Source organism: Lissotriton vulgaris, chromosome 2_1 (assembly GCF_964263255.1).
Source record: "Lissotriton vulgaris chromosome 2_1, aLisVul1.2, whole genome shotgun sequence".
In the NCBI taxonomy this organism is placed as follows: domain Eukaryota; kingdom Metazoa; phylum Chordata; class Amphibia; order Caudata; family Salamandridae; genus Lissotriton; species Lissotriton vulgaris.
Genome location: NC_141687.1, coordinates 2,085,516,335 through 2,085,542,241, shown reverse-complemented (window position 1 = coordinate 2,085,542,241; position 25,907 = coordinate 2,085,516,335). Strand labels below are relative to the sequence as shown.

At 43.0% G+C, this 25,907-nt stretch overlaps 1 protein-coding gene across 1 annotated transcript in view; it reads left to right on the top strand.

Moving 5' to 3' along the window:
• WDR72 (WD repeat domain 72) overlaps positions 1-25,907 on the top strand; it is a 976,411-nt gene that overhangs the window by 627,721 nt on the left and 322,783 nt on the right. Inside the window, exons 17-18 of the mRNA XM_086958315.1 lie at positions 224-306; positions 5,204-5,387. Of these exons, the coding sequence (XP_086814441.1) occupies positions 224-306; positions 5,204-5,387 (267 nt within the window). The remainder of the gene's footprint in view (positions 1-223; positions 307-5,203; positions 5,388-25,907) is intronic.

Below are 25,907 nucleotides of genomic sequence, written 5' to 3'. Positions count from 1 at the left end.
AACGAGCTAAATCCAACCCCCTTCAATGGCACCTTCTTGTCGGCGAACAGCAGGCATGGCAAGACGACCTTCCATCCACTATCATGCCCATCTCTCAACAAGCCCAATTGTTTGAGGGAAATAGATAATGTCTTTTTAAGCTTCAATTACCAGAACCAGTCCTATTTGAGTAATGTGTGCTTTCCAATTAAATACTGTTAATTTTTTTTTTATTTTTTTTTAGATAAAAATGGATGCATATTTAACGATTTTGAAACTGTGTCTCTGGTGAAACTTTTTTCTTGTTGGAGAGAACAACCAGTACAGGTAGGAAGAAATGTTGTCTGTTGTAATAATACAGTTATGAAGAGTGATGGCACAATGACAGTGTGCATTTTTTAGAGTGTTCATTTAAAAAGACGAATGAAATTGCACGTTAATATGGTTGTTGCTTTTGCCCTTTTAGTATTTGTGAAGTGTATTTTACAGGTCATTAATGTGTTGCTAACAGAAATTGGTTTAATATTGTGGGAGAGGTTGAGCTCTACGAAATAAAATTCTTCTAGAATATCTTTTTCAAACCCTGGCAGCTACGGAAATATCAGCAGGTGTCCCTAAGAAACATGGGTAAAGCTCAAGCAGTGCCAACAGTTATCCAGTAAGGAAAATAACAATACAATATCCCGCCAATTTGAAATAGAAAGAAAACAGAAAAAAATAATGAGAACAACAAAACACCAAAATCAATAAAATTGGATTATGGGAAGGGGAGATGTTGATTTTCAAAGTTTTAAGGCAAAAAGCACCATAAGTAAGACATTAAAAACAGTAGTTCAGACTTACAGCATTGAAGCAAGGGCCTGATACACCAAGCTCTTCATCTAGGTGGATGTTCTTATCTTCTAACGTAGCCTCTCATATGTATGTCAAAAATCATTCCACTGGGCAGAGCCTAAGGCTAGCATTGCTGAGGGTACCTCTAAGTTGCACTCATTTTCGAGCTCTTGCTGAAATGAATGAAATGAAATGAAACTTATATAGCGCACGACTTACCCTGGGGCATCTCAGCGCTTGCTTAGGGAACCCGTCCTGGTATTCCCCTGTGAGATAACCCTGGCAGGGTATCCACAAGGTGAAAGCCAGGCATCCCACCGCGAGGGGACGTTGTGGAGATTAAGCAAGCTATTGCCCAGAGTCGCAGAGTGTGATCACATGAGTTGAGAAGGCACCGGAGCGAGAATTAACGAGTCCGTGGAATTTTGAGCCCAAGACCCGCCGAGGCGGGGAATTGAACCCTGGTCCCGGACCGAACTCAAGCTCCAGGTCTGCCGCCTCTAACCCCAGAGCCACACTTCTCCACATGCTGAAGCCATTGGTTTTGATGCCAAAAGTTCAGAGCGTGAAAAACGAGATTTTTTTGGCAGATGAGATCTCTTTGCAAACTGGATAGATTTGCTGTCTTGCACTAATCCAAGGTTTGTTCTTAGGTTTTGGGGCCAGATATATTAAGATAGGATTCACAAAAAGTGGTAGCAATTTGCGCACCAAAATGTTGTAAATTCTATGGTATTTTACGAGTTCACCTGTGTACTAATAGGTCAGTTCACAAAATACTAAATTGCAGTGGTTTGCACTTTGACCTACTTCATGAATAATAATGATGTAGATTGCAAATTGCGACCCACTACAATTCGCTGTCATCACAGGGATGGTGGCCTGCCGGGGTCATCATGTCGGTGATTACTTTTCTATAAAGCAATCTTATTTAGCGTGCATTTTTACTGGCTTTAAATTAAGGTAATTTTCCTTTAAGGAAAACAGAATGAATTAAAAAAAAAAAAAAGTCTCTAAAAGTTTTTTTAAAATAGTAGGCAGTGGCCTCATGGACTGCTGCCTACTCCAAATGCTGTTTTTTGATCATTCACAAATGGGAAAGAGTCTCTTAGGGACCCCCTCCTGTTTGAAAATGGGTTAGGATTATCATTCATTAGTCAGTGAAATAGTCATATTTTGCATCCAGGCGCAAAACATTTATATGTGCCATAAGGAATAGCTATTTGTAAGGGATGCCCTAAACACTTCCCTTCCAAATAGCATTTACTAGCAGATTCCCTAACCAATTTAGTGATTCTGTAACGTGGTACTGAATCACTAGATGGTTTAGGCACATTTGAAAACAAAATTTTCTTGTCCAAACACTAATTTAGCAAATCACTGGGTTTGCGGCGCGAAAACGCACGTGTACATTTGGCCCTCAAGTACTTTATTGGTTCGAAGTGTCCTCCTGTGGTGCAAGGCTAGAAGCTGCAGATGGGCAGGGTTCCTCGAAGCTGGATACCTGAACGACAAGATCCTGCTGAACTTGTTCCAGTGCAGCAAAAATCTCACAGTTGGACAAATTTGGTTTTCTTGGCTAACACAAAGCCTCAGCAACTTGTACCAGTCTTCTGGAGATGGAACAGAAAGACTTATTACCACTTGTCTCCATCTGATGGAAGAAAATCCTAATGCTCGATCTTACAGCCCCAGATGGTATTGGCAGGCTTCCAGGCACCAGATGCCTCTCCAGCCTGGGCTCCTGTAGTGTCATGACCTCTGCGGTCATTGGGCCCTCTTGGAGTCAGGATTCCTTCTGCTTTTTGTGTTTCTGGAGTAGGCAAACAACGTGCTAACCACTAATCCTTCGGAGAACAATTGTAGTCTTTGCATACCAACAGGAATCAAGAGTTTTTGCATCCTCGTCTTCCTGCAGATGTTGGAAATTGTCTCTATTTCAGAGGGGTGCCTTCTTCAGGTGGGGGGTCTTCCAAGGTCCAGAAATATTCTGAGGGGGTAGTATTAAGGTGCCAGTCTAATCCTGTGCTCTAGCACGTGACTGAAGAACCTGACCTATTTTACAGCACATCATGTTTGCACTATTTTAAAAGTGTGGGAACCATCTTTCTGAGTTGATACATATGGTCCTTAGGAATGTGTAAATATATGAATTTGAGTCAGGAATATTTTTTTACTTCAACCAAATTGGAAGTTTGTACCAAATGTATTGAACATATAATTTAAGTTTCTGTTTGGAATTCTGGAGTAAGATTTTAAACTATAGATGAACTTTGTTCAGGACATACATTATAATCGATAGGAAGGGTACGCATGCTCATTACTGTGAAAATAAGGATAATATATTCAGTACTGTACACCATTACGGCACGATTTTAAGACGAAAGACTGACAGAGGCAATATGATAAGATGGCGATGCCTGATAATGTGTATTTGTAATCTGACATTCAGTCCACTTTCTATTACCATACTGTAGCGTTTGGCGCCAATGGGTATTTAAATTACACTGTTTTAGCCTCCCGTTTGTCAAGTGAACAAGGACACAGCCTCGTGTCCGAAACGCGTCTTGAAGGCATGCACCGTTCCACGCATTTATGAAAAAAATGAAAAAATAAAGAAATAAATCTGATTTTGGCGTACAGCTGAGTCTGTGTTCCTGTTTAAGTGCTCCAAAGCACAGGGAAGTTGTGGAGTTTATATATATATATATATATATATATATATATATATATATATATATATATATATGTTCCTTGCCGGTGCCGTTACGGTTTGGGGAGGTTCGTTTCCAGTAAAGCTGTTGGGAAAGACATCGGAGGCAAGCGGCAAGACGAAGCACCTAACCCACTGGGGTGTTGAACTTTACTTTTAATTCTGCACATTGCGACAGACTCACTGGAGTAAGACTCTGAGCACTACAGGGCCCAGCAGGCTGTGCATGCAGCCACACCCACGAGGGCGGACTCTGAATATGAATTAATTAGTGCTGGATTGAAGGAACTGGCAATTGCATAACAGTAGCCATTGATGAAGGGAAAGACCCCCGAAACCGGTTTTGCAAGGAAGCTGATGGATGTTTGCGGTCCTGTGACCAAGCTCCGTCCGCGGAGCGAAACGCGTCAGGGAGGGCACTTGCTCTTGCACTTTCTGCATAATAAAATGCACTGCTGACATTGAACTTCTGTGCTGGCTGATGATTTCGAGTTGAGGCTTTGGAGGTCTGCGCCCGCTTGAACCGCATCCAGAGCGGTTGGGATCCTGTTTGAGATATATATATATATATATATATATATATATATATATATATATATATATATATATATATATATATATATATATATATATTCAGAATAGGATATCCATTTCACAACACAAGGAAATCATCCGGCACTCGAACAAGGGTATCGTTGTTTCAGGCTTCTTCATTTGTTTAAGAGTTACATCAACGCGTTTCGGGAGTCAAGCTTCCTTGATCACCTATATATATATATATATAGAGAGAGAGGGAGTGTGAGAGAGAGAGAGATTGTTAATATTAAGCAGGGGTACTACTTAGGAAGGACTCGTATCCTCCACAGCCAATAACCCATTTTCTTAAAAATATACTTAGTGTTCCTCATTTTCTTTTCACAAAGGATATCATACTCAGCAGGGCATATGTTTACCATGCCAAGGCCTCCTGTGTTGGGTGTGATGAGCACAGTATTGGTGTAGGAGACGGTGTTTAAATACTCATATGTGTCAAACGTAGACAAACTTAATATTCATAAAATGCTTAACATTTAGGGCCATATGTATCAACATCCTGATTTGCGATCCTCAAATAGCGATTTTTTAGAAATCGCTATTTGAGAGTTGCAAATAGGGATGTATGTAAATAATCGCTATTTTTTTGTGATTTCTTAATATTCCTTTATTGGGATTAGCAAATTGAGAATCGCAATTAAGGAATACTTTCCCATTCATTTCTATGGGGCCAGGAGGCCCATAGGAATGAATGAGAAGTTATTCTCAATTTGCGATTCGCAATTTGAGAATCGCAAATTTAAAATAATTTCAAGGGTGCAGGGGTGTCAAAAGGACACCCTGATGCACCCCTGAAATAAGCAGGGGTGCACATATGGTGCACATACATGTGGGCATGTATGTGCTTCACATTGCACTTTGAAAAATGCAAAAAAAGTGAATTTTTCAAAGATTCCGTAAGGCCAAATTGCACTTTTTTGGTGCTTCTTACATTGCATTTAAGAAAATCGCAAAATTTTGTGATTCCTTATTTTGCCTTAATACAAAACAATTTTGCTTACTGTTTTTACAAAAAAAATGTGCAAGCTTTATGTGAACAAAAATCTGTACCCTCGTGATAAGCACATATCTTCCTCCTATTAGGTTGCTGAGGCGATACAAGCAGTTCTTTTTGGAGAAGTTCAAAGACATGTGGAAACCTTGCGAATTGCCTCAACCAACACCCCACCAGTTCAAAGCATTGACAAAGAGGGTAGTGATGGGCAGATGCTGTCAAAAACGGAACAAAAAGAGGAGCTGCCATGTGACCTGAGCGCTCCTATACAAGGTAAGTGAAACATACAGATATTGTAAATCACTACAGTAGTCCAGTTTCAGAGGTTATGTGATTAGTTTCAGATTAGCTGTTGAGCACTTTATTTGAAAACCCTGTACAGTGCACGTGCACAATTCAGATAGAGCTTGAAATGTAATTGTCAAACTCAAATCAACTAAGAGATTTATATCATTCAAAGAATACTTGTGTGTGAAAATTAAAAACCTATTGAGTTAGCAGCGGTGGCTCACCAATTATGATGTAGAATTGAATGATACCGGGCAGAAATTCCGAGCTGACGGGTGGCCGAAGTCATTCTTCAGTTTTGGGTGCCTGGAATAGTCTGAAATGTCACACTTGTAGAAGTGCGATTGTTAGTTGTTGTGTTCGTGCTGTCAATGGCTGGGCTGTCAGTAGCAAGCTGCAGTGGCCTCTTAGCGAGGATTCTGACACATACATATAACAGATGGTCTAAAGTTGTGCAGCAGTATACCGCAACAAATAGTTTCAGACCCTTGCAGCATATGTAAACAAATATAAAACTGTGCCTGTTTTTCTGTTTGTAACATTTTAATAGTGATTGCTATTTTCAGCATTTATTTGGCCTCCTTAGCATCATCGATCCTTCCCTGACATGATGGAGGACATTTTGGGTATTTATTTGAGCATCTTTGCCATTAGTAAAGGTTTAATGCGCCTAAATTTAACTGAAAAGATTCTAAATTTAGCCTGGTTTTCGGAGTGCAGGACTGGTGAGGGTTTTAAAAAGAGCTCTACATGCCAGCTACAAAAAGTGTGCACTGCCACTCGATGCTTCTAGCTGCCCCATCTGCGGCTCTAACCCCCACATGCATCAAAGTATTTTGGAATCGCAAACGGTGCGATTCCTTAAAATCGGCCGTTTGCGAATCCAAAATAGCTTTTTGGAATGCATCATTCAATTTTAGAATTTGCATCATTTTTGCGATTTCTAAAATTGCATTTGCTTTTAAGAAATCGCAAATATGCGATTTCTTAAAAGCAATGCATGAATATTTGTCAAATTGCGAATTCGCAATTAGGGGGTTAAATTTACCGAGTAGTTGAACCACTCGGTAAATTTGGAAAAAGGTGTAAAAATGCTTAAAAATTCTTTTTTTAAGCAGTCATGTTACGGACACACATGTCCACACGCTGAACTCACCGCCCTTCTGAAAAAACCAACAGCAGACCCCACCGAACTCAAAAACTACCGCCCCATCTCGCTTCTTCCATTCCCGGCCAAAGTCATCGAGAAAGCTGTCAACAACCAGCTCGCCGCCTTCCTCGAAGCCAACAAATCACTCGACTCCTCACAGTCCGGCTTCCGAGCCAAACACAGCACTGAGACCGCCCTCATCGCAGCAACAGACGACATTCGAACTCTACTGGACAATGGAGACACAGTCGCCCTCATCCTCCTCGACCTCTCTGCAGCCTTCGACACAGTCTGCCACTGCACCCTTTTACAACGCCTCAGAAACATCGGAATCCAAGGAAAGGCACTGGAATGGATCACCTCGTTCCTCACCGGAAGAACGCAGAGAGTCCGCCTCCCACCATTCAAGTCCGAGGCCTCAGAAATCATCTGCGGCGTACCACAAGGATCCTCACTCAGCCCCACCCTCTTCAACGTATACATGAGCCCCCTCGCGGCCATCGCCCGCCAACACAACCTCAACATCATCTCTTACGCGGATGACACTCAACTGATCCTATCTCTCACCAAGGACCCCAGCACCGCCAAAACGAACCTACACGAGGGAATGAAAGAAGTCGCCGAATGGATGAAACAAAGCCGTCTGAAACTGAACTCAGACAAAACAGAAGTCCTCATCCTAGGTAAATCCCCCTCTGCATGGGACGACTCTTGGTGGCCGGAAGCCCTCGGAAAAGCACCCACCCCGACAGACCACGCACGGAACCTAGGCGTCATCCTGGACTCTTCACTCTCAATGAACAGACAAGTCAGCGCCGTATCCTCTTCATGCTTTAACATTCTTCGCATGCTCAGAAAAACATTTCGCTGGATCCCCTCCGAAACAAGGAAAACAGTCACCCACGCTCTGGTCACGAGCCGACTGGACTATGGAAACACCCTCTACGCAGGTACTACCGCAAAACTCCAGAAGAAACTACAACGAATCCAAAACGCCTCAGCCAGGCTCATATTAGACATCCCACGCAACGAACACATCTCTGGTCACCTTAAAGACCTCCACTGGCTACCCGTCAATAAGAGGATTGCTTTCCGACTGCTTACCCACGCACACAAATCACTCTACGACATCGGACCAGAGTGCCTCAACTCTCGACTGTCCTTTTACACCCCCTATCGCCAACTTCGCTCTTCCAGCCAAGCCTTCGCCACTGTACCTCGCATCAACAAGACCACCATGGGAGGCAGATCCTTCTCTTACCTGGCTGCCAAGACATGGAACTCACTCCCCGCTTACCTTCGCCTCACCCAAAATCACCTAGCGTTCAGAAAGCAGCTTAAAACGTGGATATTTGACAAATAATACTTCTCCCCTTCCTAAGCGCCTTGAAACCCTCCGGGTATGTAGTGCGCTATATAAATGTTATGACTTGACTTGTGTAACATGATGCGAAAAATACATTTCAGAGGTGCAGGGGGGGGGTTCTTTGGACCCCCCCCTGCACCCATGAAATGCATTAACAAATTGCGATTTTCAAAATGAAAATCGCAATTTGTTAAAGCCTTCCCATTGATCCCTATGGGCCTTTTGGCCCATAGGAAACAATGGGAAGTGCGAATTCGCACTTTGGAATTCGCATAATATTTGAGAATCGGTAAAAATTGCGATTTTTACCGATTCTCAAATATTTTGCACAAATGTACATGCATCCCATTTTGCATTTCCTAATTTGCGATTCCCTAAAAATCGCAAATTAGGAAGTGCAAAAGGAAACAATGATGCATGTGGGGGTAAGAGTAGGGGAAGCAGGTTTTCCAATTTCCTACAGTCTGACATTTTGTATTATTAGGTTAGATATTGAGCCATAAGCAATCAACATACCACGTGCCCTAGTGAAGCGCACGCAGTCTACTTGGGACAGCTTGTCCCTAAATAACAGGTATTTATTGTTACCCAACTGAACCGTACTCATTTTATCAACCACAAAAGAATTCAAGGCGGGTTGGACTTCGGGCATTCAAACGTGTAAGCATGAGTGAGAGTAAACACAAATTTCTAATGCGGATGTATTAGGCCACTGCGGCTCCAGACACAGCAATGAAAAAGGAAACTTTGCTTAGTCAAAGTTAGGATGCTATATTTACCATCGCAAAGGGTGTAGTTAAAACTTTTTGCACGCTCCTACACCACATACAAAGTTTTAAAATAATATTTTTCCTCATGGGTGATCAAGGATACAGCCAATACCCATTAGGGAAGCTTTCTCTGTAAGTCTGTTTCACCAGAATAGGAGTGTCAGAGTATTCGGAGGAGTATTATAAATATATAATATATATTCAGTTATTCACTGAGACATATTAAAGGTTACAGGGACGTTATAGTCCGGATACAGTTTCACTCATACAAAACCAGTGAAATTCAGCAGCTCTTGTTCTCTGAGCTAACTATATCTTATACCCCTGCAATGCACTACTTATGACTTCACATGTTACGTCACTAATGACATGGTTAGTAACATCAATGAAGACATCACTGATGACAACTCAAATGACATCACTCATGACATCATCCACAGACCTACTCACACATCCACTCACATCCTCATACAACCTCTCATATGCCCACAACCTCACAACCACTTACATAGACCCGTAGTAGTACTCACACATCCACTCACTCGTACAACCACTCACACAACCATTCACTCACCCCTAGAGCTACACATACAAATAGTCACTAACCCACATAGCCTCTTCACTCAGCCACTCACACACCCATACAAGCACTCACACACCCACACAACTACTAGCATACACATTCAAACATCCATACAACATGCAACTCTGTCAAAGCGATTTTGCTCCCCTTCCAGCAAGTGAGAGCATTTTTATTCTCTTGCTTGTTGTAAGCGGAGTACAGTGTGCTATGGCGTGGCGGGTGCAGTAAAGCTCCTATCAAGAAATAGCAAGCACCCTTGTTCCAGAGGTTGGTACCGTGGGACATAGCAGTGAGCCAATCCTGTGTCGGGGTCCCTAGAGCCATTATTGGCCCGAGGGAGGGGCCCAACTTCGTTTGTAAATTTTGCCCTGGGTATTCAATTTTATAAAAGCTCCAGGAAGGTGGCAGACCCTGGATCTGTGGGGGGGTACACGTGGCCCCCATATTGTTTTCAGAAAAAGCCCCCTGGGAAGTGGCGGTCCCCCGGGCAGAGCCGGTCCAAGAGACCCCATTTATAAATAAATAAGCAGGAGAGGCCATACGGTCCACCTCCAAATGGATTTGTAAAGAAGCCCTGGGGAAGTGGTGGTCCCTGTGACAATATTATACCCCTGGAGCGGGGCCCATGCACCCCTTCTTTGTTGAAAAAAATGCCTCTAGAATTTTGCTTACATGGGAGCCAATAATTAAAAAAGCATGGGCGCCCGTGCTTTGTTTTTTTTTTTTACATTTACTGCTGGATATGCAGATCCAGCTGAAAATTAACAAAAGGCTATTTTAGTCCTGCAAGTTTTCTCTGTGACCCCTCCTCCCCCATTGAGGCATAGGGTATTACTAACCTGCCCCCTTTCCTATTTTTAAAATGTTTTTCTGGGACTCAGTTCAAGCCAAATCCCAAGATAACTGCTAACACTTGCTGGTTTGAAATGTTGGCAGCTAATCAAATCTCAGCACAAGATCGGAAGGGATCATGAATCTTCTGTATCCGTATATATACAAATTTGGAATTCCTTTAATATTTCAAAAACCACTGAATGTTTTACACCAATTTACAAAAAGGTTGCTTTCTGGACTAACGGATGACCATTGGGCTAACTTTCCAATAGAGTTTTTAGACCAGTCAGCCTTAGGGTGGTCTTCTCTCAAACCTTTTGCCTTCACACCTCTTATTTTTGCTCATCTTGGTTTTGCTGGCTTTAGGACTCTGCACACTTTACTGCTGCTAACCAGTGCTAACGTGCTTGTGCTCTCTCAATAAAACATTGTAACACTGGATTTTCCCCAATTAGCATTTTTAGTTTTCGGTCCCTAATAAAGTCGTACTACATGTGTCCAGGGCCTCTTAATTAACTGCTACTAGTGGGCCTGCAGCACTGACTGTGCCTCCCACTTAAGTAGCAGTCTAAACATATCTCAGGGCTGCCATTGCAGCCTGTGTGTGCAGTTATGAAACTGTTATTCCAACCTGGTAACAGAAACCTTTTGCCAGGCCCAAGCTGTGGGGTTGCTAGGTTATGTTCTTGAGGTAGATGTCGCAGTTGTGACATGGTTATGGTCCTAACCTAGAACTATGAGGGTGGTGACAGTTGTTTGGAACTTGCATCAGGGAAGACGTGTATGCTTGCTAACATTTGACAACAAACTGTGGACCAGAGAACCTACCTGCGTCCTGGCCGGAAGAATCATTGCGTCTGATGAAAATTTGAAGTGTAGGGGTTGTTATTCAAACTACAGGTGTGCAGTGTTTGTGGACCGGTGTGACTGCTGATACTGTGGGCTGTCTGCACCTTCATTGTGTGATTCCATGCTGGTGAGGTGAAGGGGGGAGTGTAAGCAGGGCAACTGACAATTTTGGGTCTTGCTACCTAGGGGTGACTTCTTTGTGTTACTGGAGTTCGGCGCAAGCACTCCCTACATTACTGCCGGTCACGAGGGGATGAGTGACATGTTACATGGTACTTCACTGTCGGGCCATTTTTATGTGAAGTCCTGGAAAAGTTTACCCAAGCACGTTAGGTGAGGCGGACATTTTAAAAGCTGTTCCCGACAAGTGTGGTGTGTCTTTCACTCCCCTCAGAATAGCAAGTACTGTTGGTTAAAGGTTAGCGGTACAGTCTACGTGTCCACCGCCATTTATTAAAGGTTAGTGGTGCAGTCTGTGGTCACATGCACACCCCTTTGCAGCATTAGCAAATGTGCCTCATTGTACAACACAGCTAATTAATGGTGATATGCACATCACACGTATCGATAGGAGATACTGAACACTGGTAAATTCTGGTGATCTGCACACTTAAAACTTAACAAAGTTAATTAACACTGATACATTGATACATACACCTTTAATTGTACCTTGGTAAACACCGGTGATATGCACACCTATTGTAGCATCTCACATGTCTTGGCTGTGTTAAGTTGGAACTAGAGATGACATGCACACCGATTGCGCCATGTGTGGATTTTGTGGTGACACGCACACTCGTGTACAGTGTTATGTTAATATAATTTAAATGGTTAGGAAATCACCCCTCGCCAGAAACACAAACTAGGCAAGAGACTACTGCATTAAAAGAGCACTGTCTTCAGTAATTTTCTTAATTGGAGATGATCCGTCCAGATGCAAAGGTAATCTATTCCAGAATAGAGGGGCTATACAGGAAAAAGATTTACCTCCTGTGCGGGTCCTTCTGACCTTTGGAAATGTCTGCAGCAAGAAATGAGTAAGGAATACCGAGATGGCGAGGAAGAGGAGGGCAGCCTGGGGACGCCACAGTACAAAGGTAAGCAATTTTAATTTGACTTTTAATTAATGTTGAATTACTTGGTAATAAGGGGGGGTGGAGGCGGGTTGCGTAGCGGAGCAGAGTTCCGTGGACCTCCGAGTAGCCCTGCTATGCCCACTATGCCCAAAGTTAGTGTTTAACCAAACAGAGAAGAAAAACAGGACAGGTGAGGGCTAGTATGTAGTTTTTAAATGTGCTTGAGGACCCAGACAACTATAACCAGCCAACTGTATGTGCAGCAATAGATGGTTTTAATTTATTTCAGAGAGAACAGGACAAATCCGATCCCACTAAGGACTACGTGTCTGAACTAAGAAAAAATAGAAATTTCTTGGAGGTTTGGCACTTTACATGATGAATTCATCCGTGACTAGGGTATCATGCAGATTAATAATTCACATTACAAGAAAGGCTTTCAGTAAATGGGGATTCATCTCTAAATGATATCATTGCTATTGTCAAAAAGAGTGAGCTACCTAGGAGGTGTGGCAAGGCTTCCACTACGACTACCATGGCATCTGACTCTACAGAGAACTCACTTTCCTTCCCTTTATTTATGCTCACATTAGATATTTTAGAAGCTGACACACTCTCCATACATTGGTTTACAAAATATCTAATGTGTGCATAAATAAAGGCAAGGAAAGTGAAAGGGGTAAACAGAAGACAAAAGGGACTACACGGGATGATAATTTTAGCAGTTTCAGGGGGGTTAGTACGGATCACATTGCTAGGGAAAGGAATTGTCTTGACCTGAAAGTCAAATGTTTGTTTTGTGGGACAAATTGCTAACGTATTCAGGAAGAACAAGAGGTCACAGAGCATAAGGTTAATATTAGAGAAATCGTACTCCTAACACTCAGATGAGGACAATGGGAATGAGCCGAAGGTGTGCTGTTGGTTAAGTGTCCTGCGTTAAAATTAGACATGGTACCCAAAAGCACACCTGTGTGTAATATGATCATTGGGGAGTCAGGATTGCAATTGTAGCTGCTTCAGGCTCACCCTACAAGAATATTAACTAGAAAGTATGAAATGAAAGATTTGCTGAGGCATTAAGTGACCACTCGAGGCATACAGACATACATCCATTAACGTTCACTGGAGACAGAATTACCATGCTGTTTTTTACCCTTCAAGTTTAAAGGCAGGAACACAATCCGCAAGTTGCATGTTGCTGATGTATGACCTTCCATTTTGAGATGGGTGGATCAAAGAGCCTTAAACATCTTGTTGAACCTGAATAGTGTAGACCAAGTACTTTTATTGGAAGAGTCTGAACAAACACTTGGAGGAAAGTTGAAGAAGGATTTCCTGAGGTATTTTCAGGCAAGGATGGCAAAGTGAAGAACTTTGTACATAAAATACTGCTAAAGGATGGCCCTGTACCGGTTTGCCACAAGGTTAGAAACATATCATTGAGTGTCATGGATGAAATTCCCTGTGAATTAAAAACTTTGCCAAAGAAGAGAATCATGGAACTTATAGACAGCACAGAGTAACTTAAACCCCCGGTGGTCACCAGGAAAGCAAATGGGAAAATAAAGTTGTGCATAGAACGTGGAGATCTGAATAAAAACATATTGGACGCATTTTCCATGCTGAAGATCAGTAAATTGCTTGTATTCACCAAGGAAGTCATGTGGTTTTCTACAATTGACCTGATCTCAGCCTACCACCAGGTGAAGTTGCATCCAGAATGTAGGGAGGCGACTGCCTTCATTAAGCATATGGAGTGTTATAAATTTGTCCGCATGCCCTTTGATTTCCTATTGACCACTGCAGTCTTTCAGAGGCTGATGCACCACTTATTGAAGAACATTCCCAAGGGAGCTTATTTCCAAGATGACATTTTTAAAATGGGAAAGAGCAAGAACGAGCATTACTGTAGTTTGTAAAAGGTCCTAGAGGAACTGAAGGCATATGGATTGGCTGCTGCATTAGAAAAATGTAAATTCTGCAATCAGACATATTTAGGACATGCGGCAAGCAAGGAGAATTTTCCAAAGAGGGAGATCATTGAATCCATCAGGGATGCTCTGCCTCCACATGTGAAGAGAAAGTAAGGTATTTATTAGGACTTTCAGAGTTATACTCTAAATTTGGAAAGAATTTTGTAGTAAATGCGTACAATCATAGGCAATTTTTGAAGGCTCAGCAGTACTTTGTGTGGAATGAAGATTTGCAAATGGAATTCACAAGAATTAAAGATGCGATTGTATAGCCATTCTGCCACAAGGTTTTGACCCCAAAGCTTGTGCAGTCATGAACAGTGATGCTAGTGGGAAAGGGATAGGCAATTGCCAAAATTTCCAGTAAGGGTATTAAGAGTCATTTTTCCTTCGCTTCTCATTCCTGAACATCACCTGAATAAAGGATACTCTGTAATTGAGAGAAGATGCTAGGTTTTGAACGGCAAACTGATAATGTTTAGTCAATTCAGATGTGGCACTAAATACACATTGCACATGGACCATGAACAGTTCGCTAAATTTTTGACCAAGGATGGTTCAGCTAAAACACTCCTCACATAGCCAGGATGTCTGTTTGACTTCTTCAGTAGGTGTATGAAGTGGAGCATTTAGCAGGTAGGAAAAACAAGATAGCGGACTATTTGACCAGGACACCTATATAAAGGAAAGCAGAGAAAACCAGTGAATGGAATGGTTACAGTGTCGACTGTGGTACCAATACCATTTGGGAAAGGGCAACTGGTTATGAACAGGGCATGGTTTTGGAAAATGTGATAGAATATGTTTTACAGGGTTGGCCAGGTATGTGTTGAAGAATGTAAGAAATTTTGGAATCTCAATGAGGAGTGTCTATCTCGACTCAGGATTCCTTTACAGAGGGAATAGAGTAGTTCCATCACCAATGCTCCATCCAAAACTTCATGGTAGAGTACATGAAGGGCATTTAGAAATTGTTAAGACCAAACCGGGGGGAAGCCTTTTCCTATTGTTGGCTTGGAATTGATTCCGAAATGGTCAACTTTGTAAGGAATTGTGCACACTGCACAAATGCAGATAAAACCCGTGCCGTTTTCAAACCACCTCTAGGCCTTAGTGAAATTCCATTGAATCCATGGGAGGTATAAACCATTGATATTTTAGGTCCAATTTTGGATGGAAAGAAAATTAATAGGAACATAATTTTACTATTTGATGCTGCCTCCAAATGACCTGAGTTGGAGGTATGTGAAAGAGTGGATGTGGCATGCATAGTTTCATTCCTTAAGAAATTTTTTTTTAGGGAAGAGCTTCCCAAGTCACTTTTGAGTGATAATAGCCCACACTTTACAGCTGAGAAATGTACAAATGTCCTTGTGAGGAATGGTCTTTAAAGTAAAGAAGACACATGTGTATCATCCTGCTGGTAATGGTGCCATGGAAAGATTAAACAGAGGAATCATTGGGTAGCATTCAGGCTGCCATCAATGCTGGTATACATTGAGAACAAGAGCTTGACAAGCTTGTATGGGCGTACAGAATAACTTCCACAGTAATTGGCTGTAGCCTCTTTAAGATCTTAAAAGGATGTGAACCATTCACAAAAGATAACTCAATATAGATGTCTCATGAATGTCAGAGCACTTCATCCCCTGATGTTGCCAGAGCCAACTTAGAGGAGGCAAGTCAAACCTATAAAAAAGGTAATACTATAAGAATAAGAGTGTCAAAGGAGTGTATCTAAAGAAAGGTGATTGGTTAGGTGTAAAGCTGGACAAAGAAGTAAAGAAGGGTGACAGTCCCTTTTCTGACGGTAATTGCAAAGAAAACAGGTGATGGACAGAATGTGGATCAATGTCACACATTCACCCCAGTCCAAAGATCTGGGCCCAAATCCATTGTTTGTTTGCACTCCACACCACCCTGGGTTAGACAATGGCGATATGCAAATCAGCTCTGACCCTGTGCCCCATGGGAACAGTCCAGTCCGAACTACAAAAGCCATGTCCTTCCCAGAACGGAATCAAGCATCCGAGGACCGGACCGGTTTCGAGGTAACACCTCTCATCAGCCCGGCTAGCTTGACTCCAGTGGTGTGGAGTGCCTGGGACCCACGTCTGAGCATCCCCAGCGCACTTATGGCGGTAATTGCAAACAAAACAGGTGATGGACAGAATGTGGATCAATGTCACACATTCACCCCAGTCCAAAGATCTGGGCCCAAATCCATCGTTCTTTTGCACTACACACCACCCTGGGTTAGACAATGGCAATATGCAAATCAGCTCTGACCCTGTGCCCCATGGGAACAGTCCAGTCCGAACTACAAAAGCCATGTCCTTCCCAGAACGGAATCAAGCATCCGAGGACCGGACCGGTTTCGAGGTAACACCTCTCATCAGCCCGGCTAGCTTGACTCCAGTGGTGTGGAGTGCCTGGGACCCACGTCTGAGTATCCCCAGCGCACTTATGGCGGTAATTGCAAACAAAACAGGTGATGGACAGAATGTGGATCAATGTCACACATTCACCCCAGTCCAAAGATCTGGGCCCAAATCCATCGTTTTTTTGCACTCCACACCACCCTGGGTTAGACAATGGCAATATGCAAATCAGCACTGACCCTGTGCCCCACGGGAACAGTCCAGTCCGAACTACAAAAGCCATGTCCGTTCTAAGGGCTGATGAGAGGTGTTACCTCGAAACCGGTCCGGTCCTCGGATGCTTGATTCCGTTCTGGGAAGGACATGGCTTTTGTAGTTCGGACTGGACTGTTCCCATGGGGCACAGGGTCAGAGCTGATTTGCATTTTGCCATTGTCTAACCCAGGGTGGTGTGTAGTGCAAAAAAACGATGGATTTGGGCCCAGATCTTTGGACTGAGGTGAATATGTGACATTGATCCACATTCTGTCCATCACCTGTTTTGTTTGCAATTACCGCCATAAGTGCGCTGGGGATGCTCAGACGTGGGTCCCAGGCACTCCACACCACTGGAGTCAAGCTAGCCGGGCTGATGAGAGGTGTTACCTCGAAACCGGTCCGGTCCTCGGATGCTTGATTCCGTTCTGGGAAGGACATGGCTTTTGTAGTTCGGACTGGACTGTTCCCATGGGGCACAGGGTCAGAGCTGATTTGCATATCGCCATTGTCTAACCCAGGGTGGTGTGGAGTGCAAAAAAACGATGGATTTGGGCCCAGATCTTTGGACTGGGGTGAATGTGTGACATTGATCCACATTCTGTCCATCACCTGTTTTGTTTGCAATTACCGCCATAAGTGCGCTGGGGATGCTCAGACGTGGGTCCCAGGCACTCCACACCACTGGAGTCAAGCTAGCCGGGCTGATGAGAGGTGTTACCTCGAAACCGGTCCGGTCCTCGGATGCTTGATTCCGTTCTGGGAAGGACATGGCTTTTGTAGTTCGGACTGGACTGTTCCCATGGGGCACAGGGTCAGAGCTGAATTGCATATCGCCATTGTCTAACCCAGGGTGGTGTGGAGTGCAAAAAAACGATGGATTTGGGCCCAGATCTTTGGACTGGGGTAAATGTGTGACATTGATCCACATTCTGTCCATCACCTGTTTTGTTTGCAGTCCCTTTTCTGAGCCACTCAAAGTGATTAAGGTGTATTCTTGTTTGGCTAAGTTAAGCAATATGCCATTTTGGCATGATAGCAAACTCTCAAAATGTAACAGAATTTTGAAATGGAATTGTGGTGGTTCAAAAAGTTCCAAACAATGCTTATGGGAATAGGAGGTCTATGAAGTATCCAACAATGGTTGTCCACCCAGCAGTTGTCCACCGGTTATGCAAAATAGTACTCCACCAACTCCATCTATATCGTCCTTGAGTGTGGGGAATATAATTCCACCCTTAGATGCACATACATCTACTAGTGGTGTGGGTAAATGGGTACAAGGTTCCTCTCTCAGTGTAACTCTGGAAAAATCTTTCTAAGGTGCAAAAATGACACTTTCAGGAAAAGTTGTTGCACTTCAAGCAAGCAAGTATTTTGTGGCAGGGTAATGGTTACACTTGTTATACTTATTATTTTTTATGTATACACAATGCTGTAGTAATGTATTACAATGCTCATAATGGTTACACTTGTTATACTTTTTATTTGTTATTTATACGCAGTGTTGTTGTATTGTCCGACAATGCAAATGATTGTTTAGGCTGTATTACGTCTGCGATATATCCTCCTTGAAGGATATACAGTGACTGTATGTTTAGTTTTTTTTATGTAGCCTTTGTTATTTTATTATTGTATGGGGGAAGGTGTGTGATGTTGCTTGGATATGTTGTTGTGGTGGATGTCACAGCTGTGACTTGATTATGGCTCTATTTTGGAACTGTGAGTGTTGGGACAGTTGTTTGGGACTTACATCAGGGAAAACTTACATGCTTGCTCTCCATTTGTGTTATGTTATGTTAAAAAAAATTTATACCGCGCACGTACACCGAGACGGTTTCTTGGCGCTCATAACAAACCTAGCTAGCCAGGGCAGAGGTGTTACTCAAAGGCCGCCTTGAAAAGGTGGGTTTTCAGAGTTTTTCGGAACATCTCATACGAGGGACAATGGCGGAAGGAGGAAGGGAGAGAATTCCAGAAAGTAGGGCCTAAAAAAGAGAAGCGTAGACCACCGTGTTTTTTACGGCGGATTGATGGGGTGCATAGAAGATTGTCGGCAGAAGATCGTAAATTGCAGGTTGGAAGGTATCACTTGAGCTTGGAGGAAATGAACTCAGGGGCGTGGTTATGGAGGGATTTCAATAAGGTGCAACCGAGCTTAAAGGAGCACCGTTTAGCCACTGGGAGCCAATGAAGGCTCCTCAGAAGGGGGGAAATGTGCTGGTGTTTGGGTTGGTAGAACACCAGACGAGCGGCCTGGTTCTGGATCAACTGAAGTTTTTGAAGCTGGTAGACAGGAATCCCCACATACAAGATGTTAGCAAAGTCGACCCTGGAGATGACCAAAGCCAATATTACTAGTATGAGTGCCTCTCTGGTTAGAAATCTACAGATCTTGCGAATCCTGCGCAGCTGGAAAAAGCAGGATGATGTTACTGCTGAGATCTGAGATTTCATAGATAGATCCTCAGAGATGATCACTCCTAGGCTTTTCACAGAGCTGACCGGACGAGGGGGGGGACCCAGAGAAGGGGGCCAGTAGTTATCATCCCAAGGATTGGTAGGACCACCCACTAGGACCAGTTCCGTTTTAGACGGATTCAACTTGAGCTGGCTGTGAGCCATCCAGTCCGAGATGAGTAGCATAGTGGTTTGGAAGTTGAGGCAAGAGGAAGGTGTGGTGTCCAGAGGGAAAATCAATTGCAAGTCATCGGCATAGTTGTATATTGTAGCAGGGGAGTGACGAAGGGAAGCCATGAGTGGTTGCATATAGAGATTGAAGAGAAGGGGGGAGAGAGCAGAACCCTGGGGAACTCCGCAAGTGAGGGGAAGAAAAGGGGCAGAGAAGGTAGAAAGGTGGACTGCCTGGGAGCGACCTTGCAAGAAGGATCGAACCCAGTCAAGGGCAATGCCCCGAATGCCGGCGTTGCTGACACGGTCGATCAAGATGGCTATGATCGACCGTGTCAAAAGCCGCCGACAGGTCTAACAGTACAAGGGCTTGAGGGATGTTGTTATCAGCCCCAGTTCTAAGTGTGTCCATTACAGCTGCAATCACCATCTCTGTGGAGTGCAGGGGGCGAAAACCCGCCTGCTGGGGGTCGAGGAAAGAGGAAGTCTCCATGAAGGTGCTCAGACACTTAGTAACGTGAGTCTCTAAGATCTTTCCCAGAAAAGGGAGGAGGGAAATAGGTCTATAATTGCTCAGCACAAGAGGGTCTGCGCTGGGCTTTTTCAGGATGGGTAACACTACAGCCTGCTTAAAAGCTTCTGGGACAACACCAGATGTTAAGGAGGAGTTGAGAAGGGCTAGAGCAGGATCAGGGCAGTGCGTAAAGATTTCTTTGAAAATATGTGGGGGACAGCAGTCCTTAGGGACCCGGAGCTGACTTTGTGGAGGAGACTGTGGAATTCGGTGATGGAAATGGGAGGGAAAGTATGGAATTTCTGGGGGTTTTCCGAGGGAAGGGGAAATGATTTGGAAGGGGGAGGTAGAGAGATATTGTTTTTAATTGTGGAGATCTTGTCTTGAAAGAAAGCATTGAGCTCATCACACAAGGCCTGGGTGGGAACGGGTGGGAGAGTAATGCGATCGGGAAGGGAAAGCTCATTGACAATCAAAAAGATGTCTTTGGCTTTTGATGTCGACTCCAGGATTTTACATGAAAAGTAAGAAGTCTTTGCCTCTAGGATGGAAGATTTATATTTGCTGAGTAAGCTCGTAAATTCAGTCTTAAGTACGGGATCATACTTGTGACGCCAGCGACGTTCGGCCTGGCGAAGAGCTAGTTTATCTAGTTTCAGCTGGTCAGTAAACCATCGCTGAGCGTCATGGGGGCGTGAGACTTTAATGACCTTTAGTGTCAGCAGCGGCCTTCAACCATTGCTCGAGAATAGAGGCTTGGTGAGAGACAGATTCTGAAGCTGGTGGAACTGAGGCTGCCAAAAGAGAATGAAGTGTTGTCACATTGGCATTCTTCCAATTGCGGGCTGTGATGCTAGCAGGGCGCGGAGGGCGATGAAAACTAGGAAGGTCAACAGAAAAGGAGACAAAGTAGTGGTCTGACCAGGTGCAAGGGGTGATCAGTGGAGGCGAAAGATCGAGGTTGGCCGTCCAAACCTGGTCAAGTATATGACCCTTGCAGTGGGTAGGAGCTTATTACCAAATTACTTGTGTTTCCTCATCTATATACAAAACCTCTGTTTTAATATATGTAAGGCACCCCTAGGGTAGACTCTGCACAGCCCTGAGGGCATGGTGTAGTGTATTTAAAACATTTTACATGTACTTTTAAGTTTTACAAGTCCTGGTAGTGAAACATTCTTACATTTATTTTTCACTACGGTAAGGCCTACCTCTCCCATAGGATAACACTGGAGTTACTGTATTACATTTAGGAAGCTGTAACTTCCACATGGGAACAGGTAAACAGTTCATGTTTGGTGTCTTTGGAATTGTAATGAAAAATCCTATTTTATGGTGAAGTTGGATTTTAAAGTACAATCTTGAAAATTCCACTTTTAGAAATTTGGCATGTTCCTGTCTTAGCCATTTAGTGCCTTGAACCTGTTTCTGGGTCAAATGACTGAGTATAGTTGACAGGTGGGATTTGTATATTCCTCCTAGACAGCCAAACACAATAGAGAGCTTAGGTGTGCCTGGATGGGCCTTCACTGGCAGAATGGGAGGGCACAGCTGGGAACAACCCTACTTACACTTGAATAGGATGTGTCCTAACTCCACACAAAGTGATGCATACCCTCTGTAGTTAGTCTGGAGTCAGAGCAGGGAGTGCTGGACACCTGTGCAATTCAAAGGAAAACCTCCAGAAGCTTCTACCACTTCAAAGGAAGGCCCATGTATAATTGTTGGATCTCAAAAACCAACTCTTCAGTACACTTCTGGACCAATGGAGTGACAGCTAGGAAGAAGGACTGCTGTGCTGCTGAAAAGACTGTCACTCTGTTGGGCTGCTGCTTTGAAGGATTGCTATGCTCACCTCTTGCCTGGGTGAGAAGAACTGGACCTGAATCTATTGAACCCAAGACCCAAGAGTGCCTTCAAGAGTAAGTTGGTTGACCTCCTGACTAGAGCCTCAAGACTGCAATGACCTTGAACTGAGCACCAAGACTGTGCCATGTGTGAGTTCTACCCTGGGAAGTGGTGACACCCCAGTCCTAGACCCTTGGAAGGGGGCCTGAAAGTATTCTGCCAGCCCATCTGTGATTCCAGCAGAAACAACAATGGCTTCTGCTGTGCAGTGTAACCTGATCAGAACTGACTGTTCACCTCTATGAGGATGTTACCTGTGCAAGGACTCCGCATTGACTTTGCATCCCATGTCGAAACTGCCACTGTGCAAAGCTTCGCAGACTCAGGCCCTCACATCACATATCTCGCATCAATGGTAGCCTGGACAATAATTAAGGGTCTCGCTCTGCAGCCTTGCAGCACCTTGGAACCAACACAATGCCTTGGCTGCATAATAAATCCTCAACACATGACTTTGCATCGCAAGCTCCTTATTGACGGGATCCTCGACGATGATGCAGAACCTCGCATCGCAGCTCCACACCTCTTTGGAATGATGCATCGCCTGGGCTGCGCAGCTCATCCTCGGCACTGGATCCTGCAATGCTCTGCGACCAGCATTTAAGGTGCTCTTGTTCAGCGGACCTGTAGCTGGCCCATGTTCCATTGCGGTTGGCCTGAGCTTGTCACTTTGCCCCGGTCTACTGCAACCATGTATGCACATTTGGTGCTTTGTGCTTTTTGGCACTATTTTCACTGACCTCTTTAAACCTGCATATCTCATGTTCTACTGATTGGATTTGTGTGTGATGTATTTAAAAAGATTACACTTTTTTTACTAATCTGATGAGGGATCCTTTTTGTGGCATGTTTTCTGTGTTACTAATTTGCAGTGATGCCCAAGTACTTTCTAAATTGCCTCTACGTTTTGTGGTTCCTGCTGGAGTAGGGTTTCACCCCAAACCAGTAACCCAATTTATTACAAGGCTGCAATAAATCCTTAAAGACTTTCATTTCGTACATTGAAACGCCTTTTTTTTGTCACGCTAATGTCCAATATTTTGATGTCGCTATTTTCCAGATCTTTGTTAGGAGTACTACTCAACTGTACATAATACCTCAAAGTGTAATATTCACAAAATAAATTCTGTAATTTGGCTTTTTAGTTGAAGTGGATGTTACTCCCATTCGTGTAATATTCTACACTAGATCCAGTTAGGCCTCAATAATTTAAACATAAGCTTATCCTTTGGTAGCTGTAGCACAGAGCAGGCAGGCTTTAATGCACCTGGCAGTTTTTCCTCCCAACTCTTGGGCTTTTTAAATATTTTGTATATATGATTGTGAAATAAATTGGCAGACTTATTTGCTGCTTTGTAAACATTGGGGTTCACGATCATTATTTTGGGTATCATTATTAAGACTACATACGCATTTGGCTTTTCTGTTGCTTTTTTCCTTTTTGCAGGATAAAGTCCCATGGATTAACTCAGATTTAATATGAGTTGTGCATTCATTGTTGTTTAATGAATTGTATCTAGGACCATTTTTTTCTATATCATTCAATACCCAGGTCCTCTGACCAGTTTTGGGTGTACCCCATTTTCTTAATGGCTCAAAAAAGTTGGCACAGGGCCTGGTGATGGCCAGGCCCTGTGGCCAACCTTCGCTGTACAAAGCCTGAGGCTGCTTTCTAGGTGTTGGATGTTGGTCTAATTTAGAATATGATGGAAACAAATAATTGGAAAAAAACATGGGTTAAAGTGACCTTATAGTTAAGGTAAGTTCTAAGACCATAATTGATTTTTTTTTAAAAAAAAAGAAGAGATTCACCTTAGAAACCAAAGGTTAAAGTGATGCTTTAGTTCAGTGTTGGAACGAGACACATGCTAATGTAAAAAAAAAAAACACTGAAATGCACTGCTTATAGTTTAATCAACTACCTATAACTTGCACCCTAATCATGTCATGAACTATATAATATGTGTGTCATAAGCAGTGCATAATTGGGTGGGGCATACATTATAGTTGGTTTACTAAACCATAACTGCCAATTTCTGTGTTTTTATTTTATTTTTTTAACATTCTCGTGTGTCCGATTCCAGCACCTAACTATAAAATCATTTTATCCATTTTTTTTTCCAGTGAGTTTTTTTGTGTGTTTTTTTTACATAAATAATAGCATTATCTGGGTGAAATATGAATTACACGTAATTTAGCTAATTGTGTTACATGCTTATTGCTTAAAAAATCCAGAAATTATGCCACTTCATGTAGTTGCACCCCATCCATGGAAAAAACTAACCATGAACAGCTGTAGTCCATGGTGCTTTTACTTAAGCGATGCTGCAACCGAAATTAAGAATTACAAATATTGCAATTAACTATGAAAATGGACACTGATTTGATTTATATGCCTCAGGATGAATAACGTAGATTTTGTAATAGAAAAATGGAATGACTTAGACTTTAAAACTTAAAATCACCTCCAGAAGTGCTAAATGTTTTTGTGTGTGTATTCTTATTAAATGTCTGCCATTGGTTTGAAAGCTCGTAATTCACAGAAATATGATCTAACTGTACATTATGTCCTGTAATTCACAGTGCCGGTATCATTTGCAGGATACTTAGCTTCCCTTAACAAATAAAAAAGTTAAATATAGTATTTTCTCTTTCTTTAAGGGCTGGTATAAAAAAACCAGCTATCACAATGATAATGCTGTTCTTAGGTCAGTAGTCAGCACACCTGACAAAATAATCCTAGCAGGCCCATCCTTGATGCAAGCATCTACCAATGATTCGTCCCCAGTGTCTGGTAAAAACAATCGTAAATGTTTCCTGGTTATGGTAATATGACTGTGAAGTGTGTAGTAAGTTTCTCCAGGTAGCTGTGATGTATTTCAGATACTTTTACTGTGAAAGTTACAAGTAGATCAGTTGTAGAGGTAAAACCCCACCAGGAGCAGTCTTCCTGCTGCTCAGCCCATACTCCAATTGATACACTCAAGCATACAGGCACCCATACATTCCATTCAAAACTCTCACAACAAACATTTCAGGATTCACATTCACACTGGCTGAGCAGCTAGGGAGTAAGTAACCTCTCACAAAATCTCACAAAAGGGGGATATGTAGTGTCCTGGTATCCTGTTCATGGTAATGTTATACCATTTTCACCATCTACTCAGCCAGTGGAATGTTGCTGTGATGATGCGCTTAGGACTGTTGGATTTTTAATGGAGAAGCATTATTGTTTGATGGATTCAACTTGTTTCATTATCTTCTATCTGTGTGCTGTGGAATGAACATCTATGCACACTGTCTTTCATTCGTGCCATGTTACAAGACACCACAACGTTTTACTTGCATGTTTCAGCGTGGTTCACCACTTATGGTATGTGTACTATACTTTTGTAGATTGGTCTTGGTGCCAGCAGCAGGTGGGGGTCATCGCAAATAGTCCTGGCATACATGCTTTACAACTTTGGCGTTTATAAGCAGCATGTGTGCGCTGGAAAGGGGAATGCTGTACACTGTCTTTGAGCCTTTTGGAATTCAATTTGTCAGTGTTGGATTTGAGCATGCTCTGTGTTGCCTTCTCAACATGTGTTTCCATTGTTTTGGAATGCACAGTGTTTCGTTGGAACATGGCCTCTGAACCGGCATCAGAATCAAGTGCTCTGTGGTGAGATCTTTTTCTTTAACATCTACTTCAAATCTTTGATGATCAATGTGAAATATGACTAGTTACCAGCACCATGTTTCGGTCTTTTGTGGTGTGCGTACATCATATCTTGTGCGACCCCAGGACTTATGACAGTTTAACCACTGCTGGGCATTTTTCAAAAGGTGGCATGAGTTTACTATTGCACGTTCACTCTTCCCATTGAGTCACGCAGATATCCTCATGGCACCTCTGTGTCGTCTCTCCGTCTTTGCAACATGAAGAGCTGCTGGTCAACGTCACCCGGATATCCTCATGGCACCTCTGTATCATCTCTCCGTCTGTGCGCCATGAAAAGCTGTTGGGCAACGCTTTGCAGCATTTTGCAACCGCGAGCCACTAGTCGCGATGTATTTCAGGTTGTTTTTTTTTTGTTGTTTTTTTTAACAGAGTTTTATATAGCGCGAACTTGACCCGATTTGGGTATCAGAGCGCTTTACATAGCACCAGTTGCATTACATGAAGACACATTCATTTTTTTTTTTGTTGGTCATGGAAAGATTAAGTGA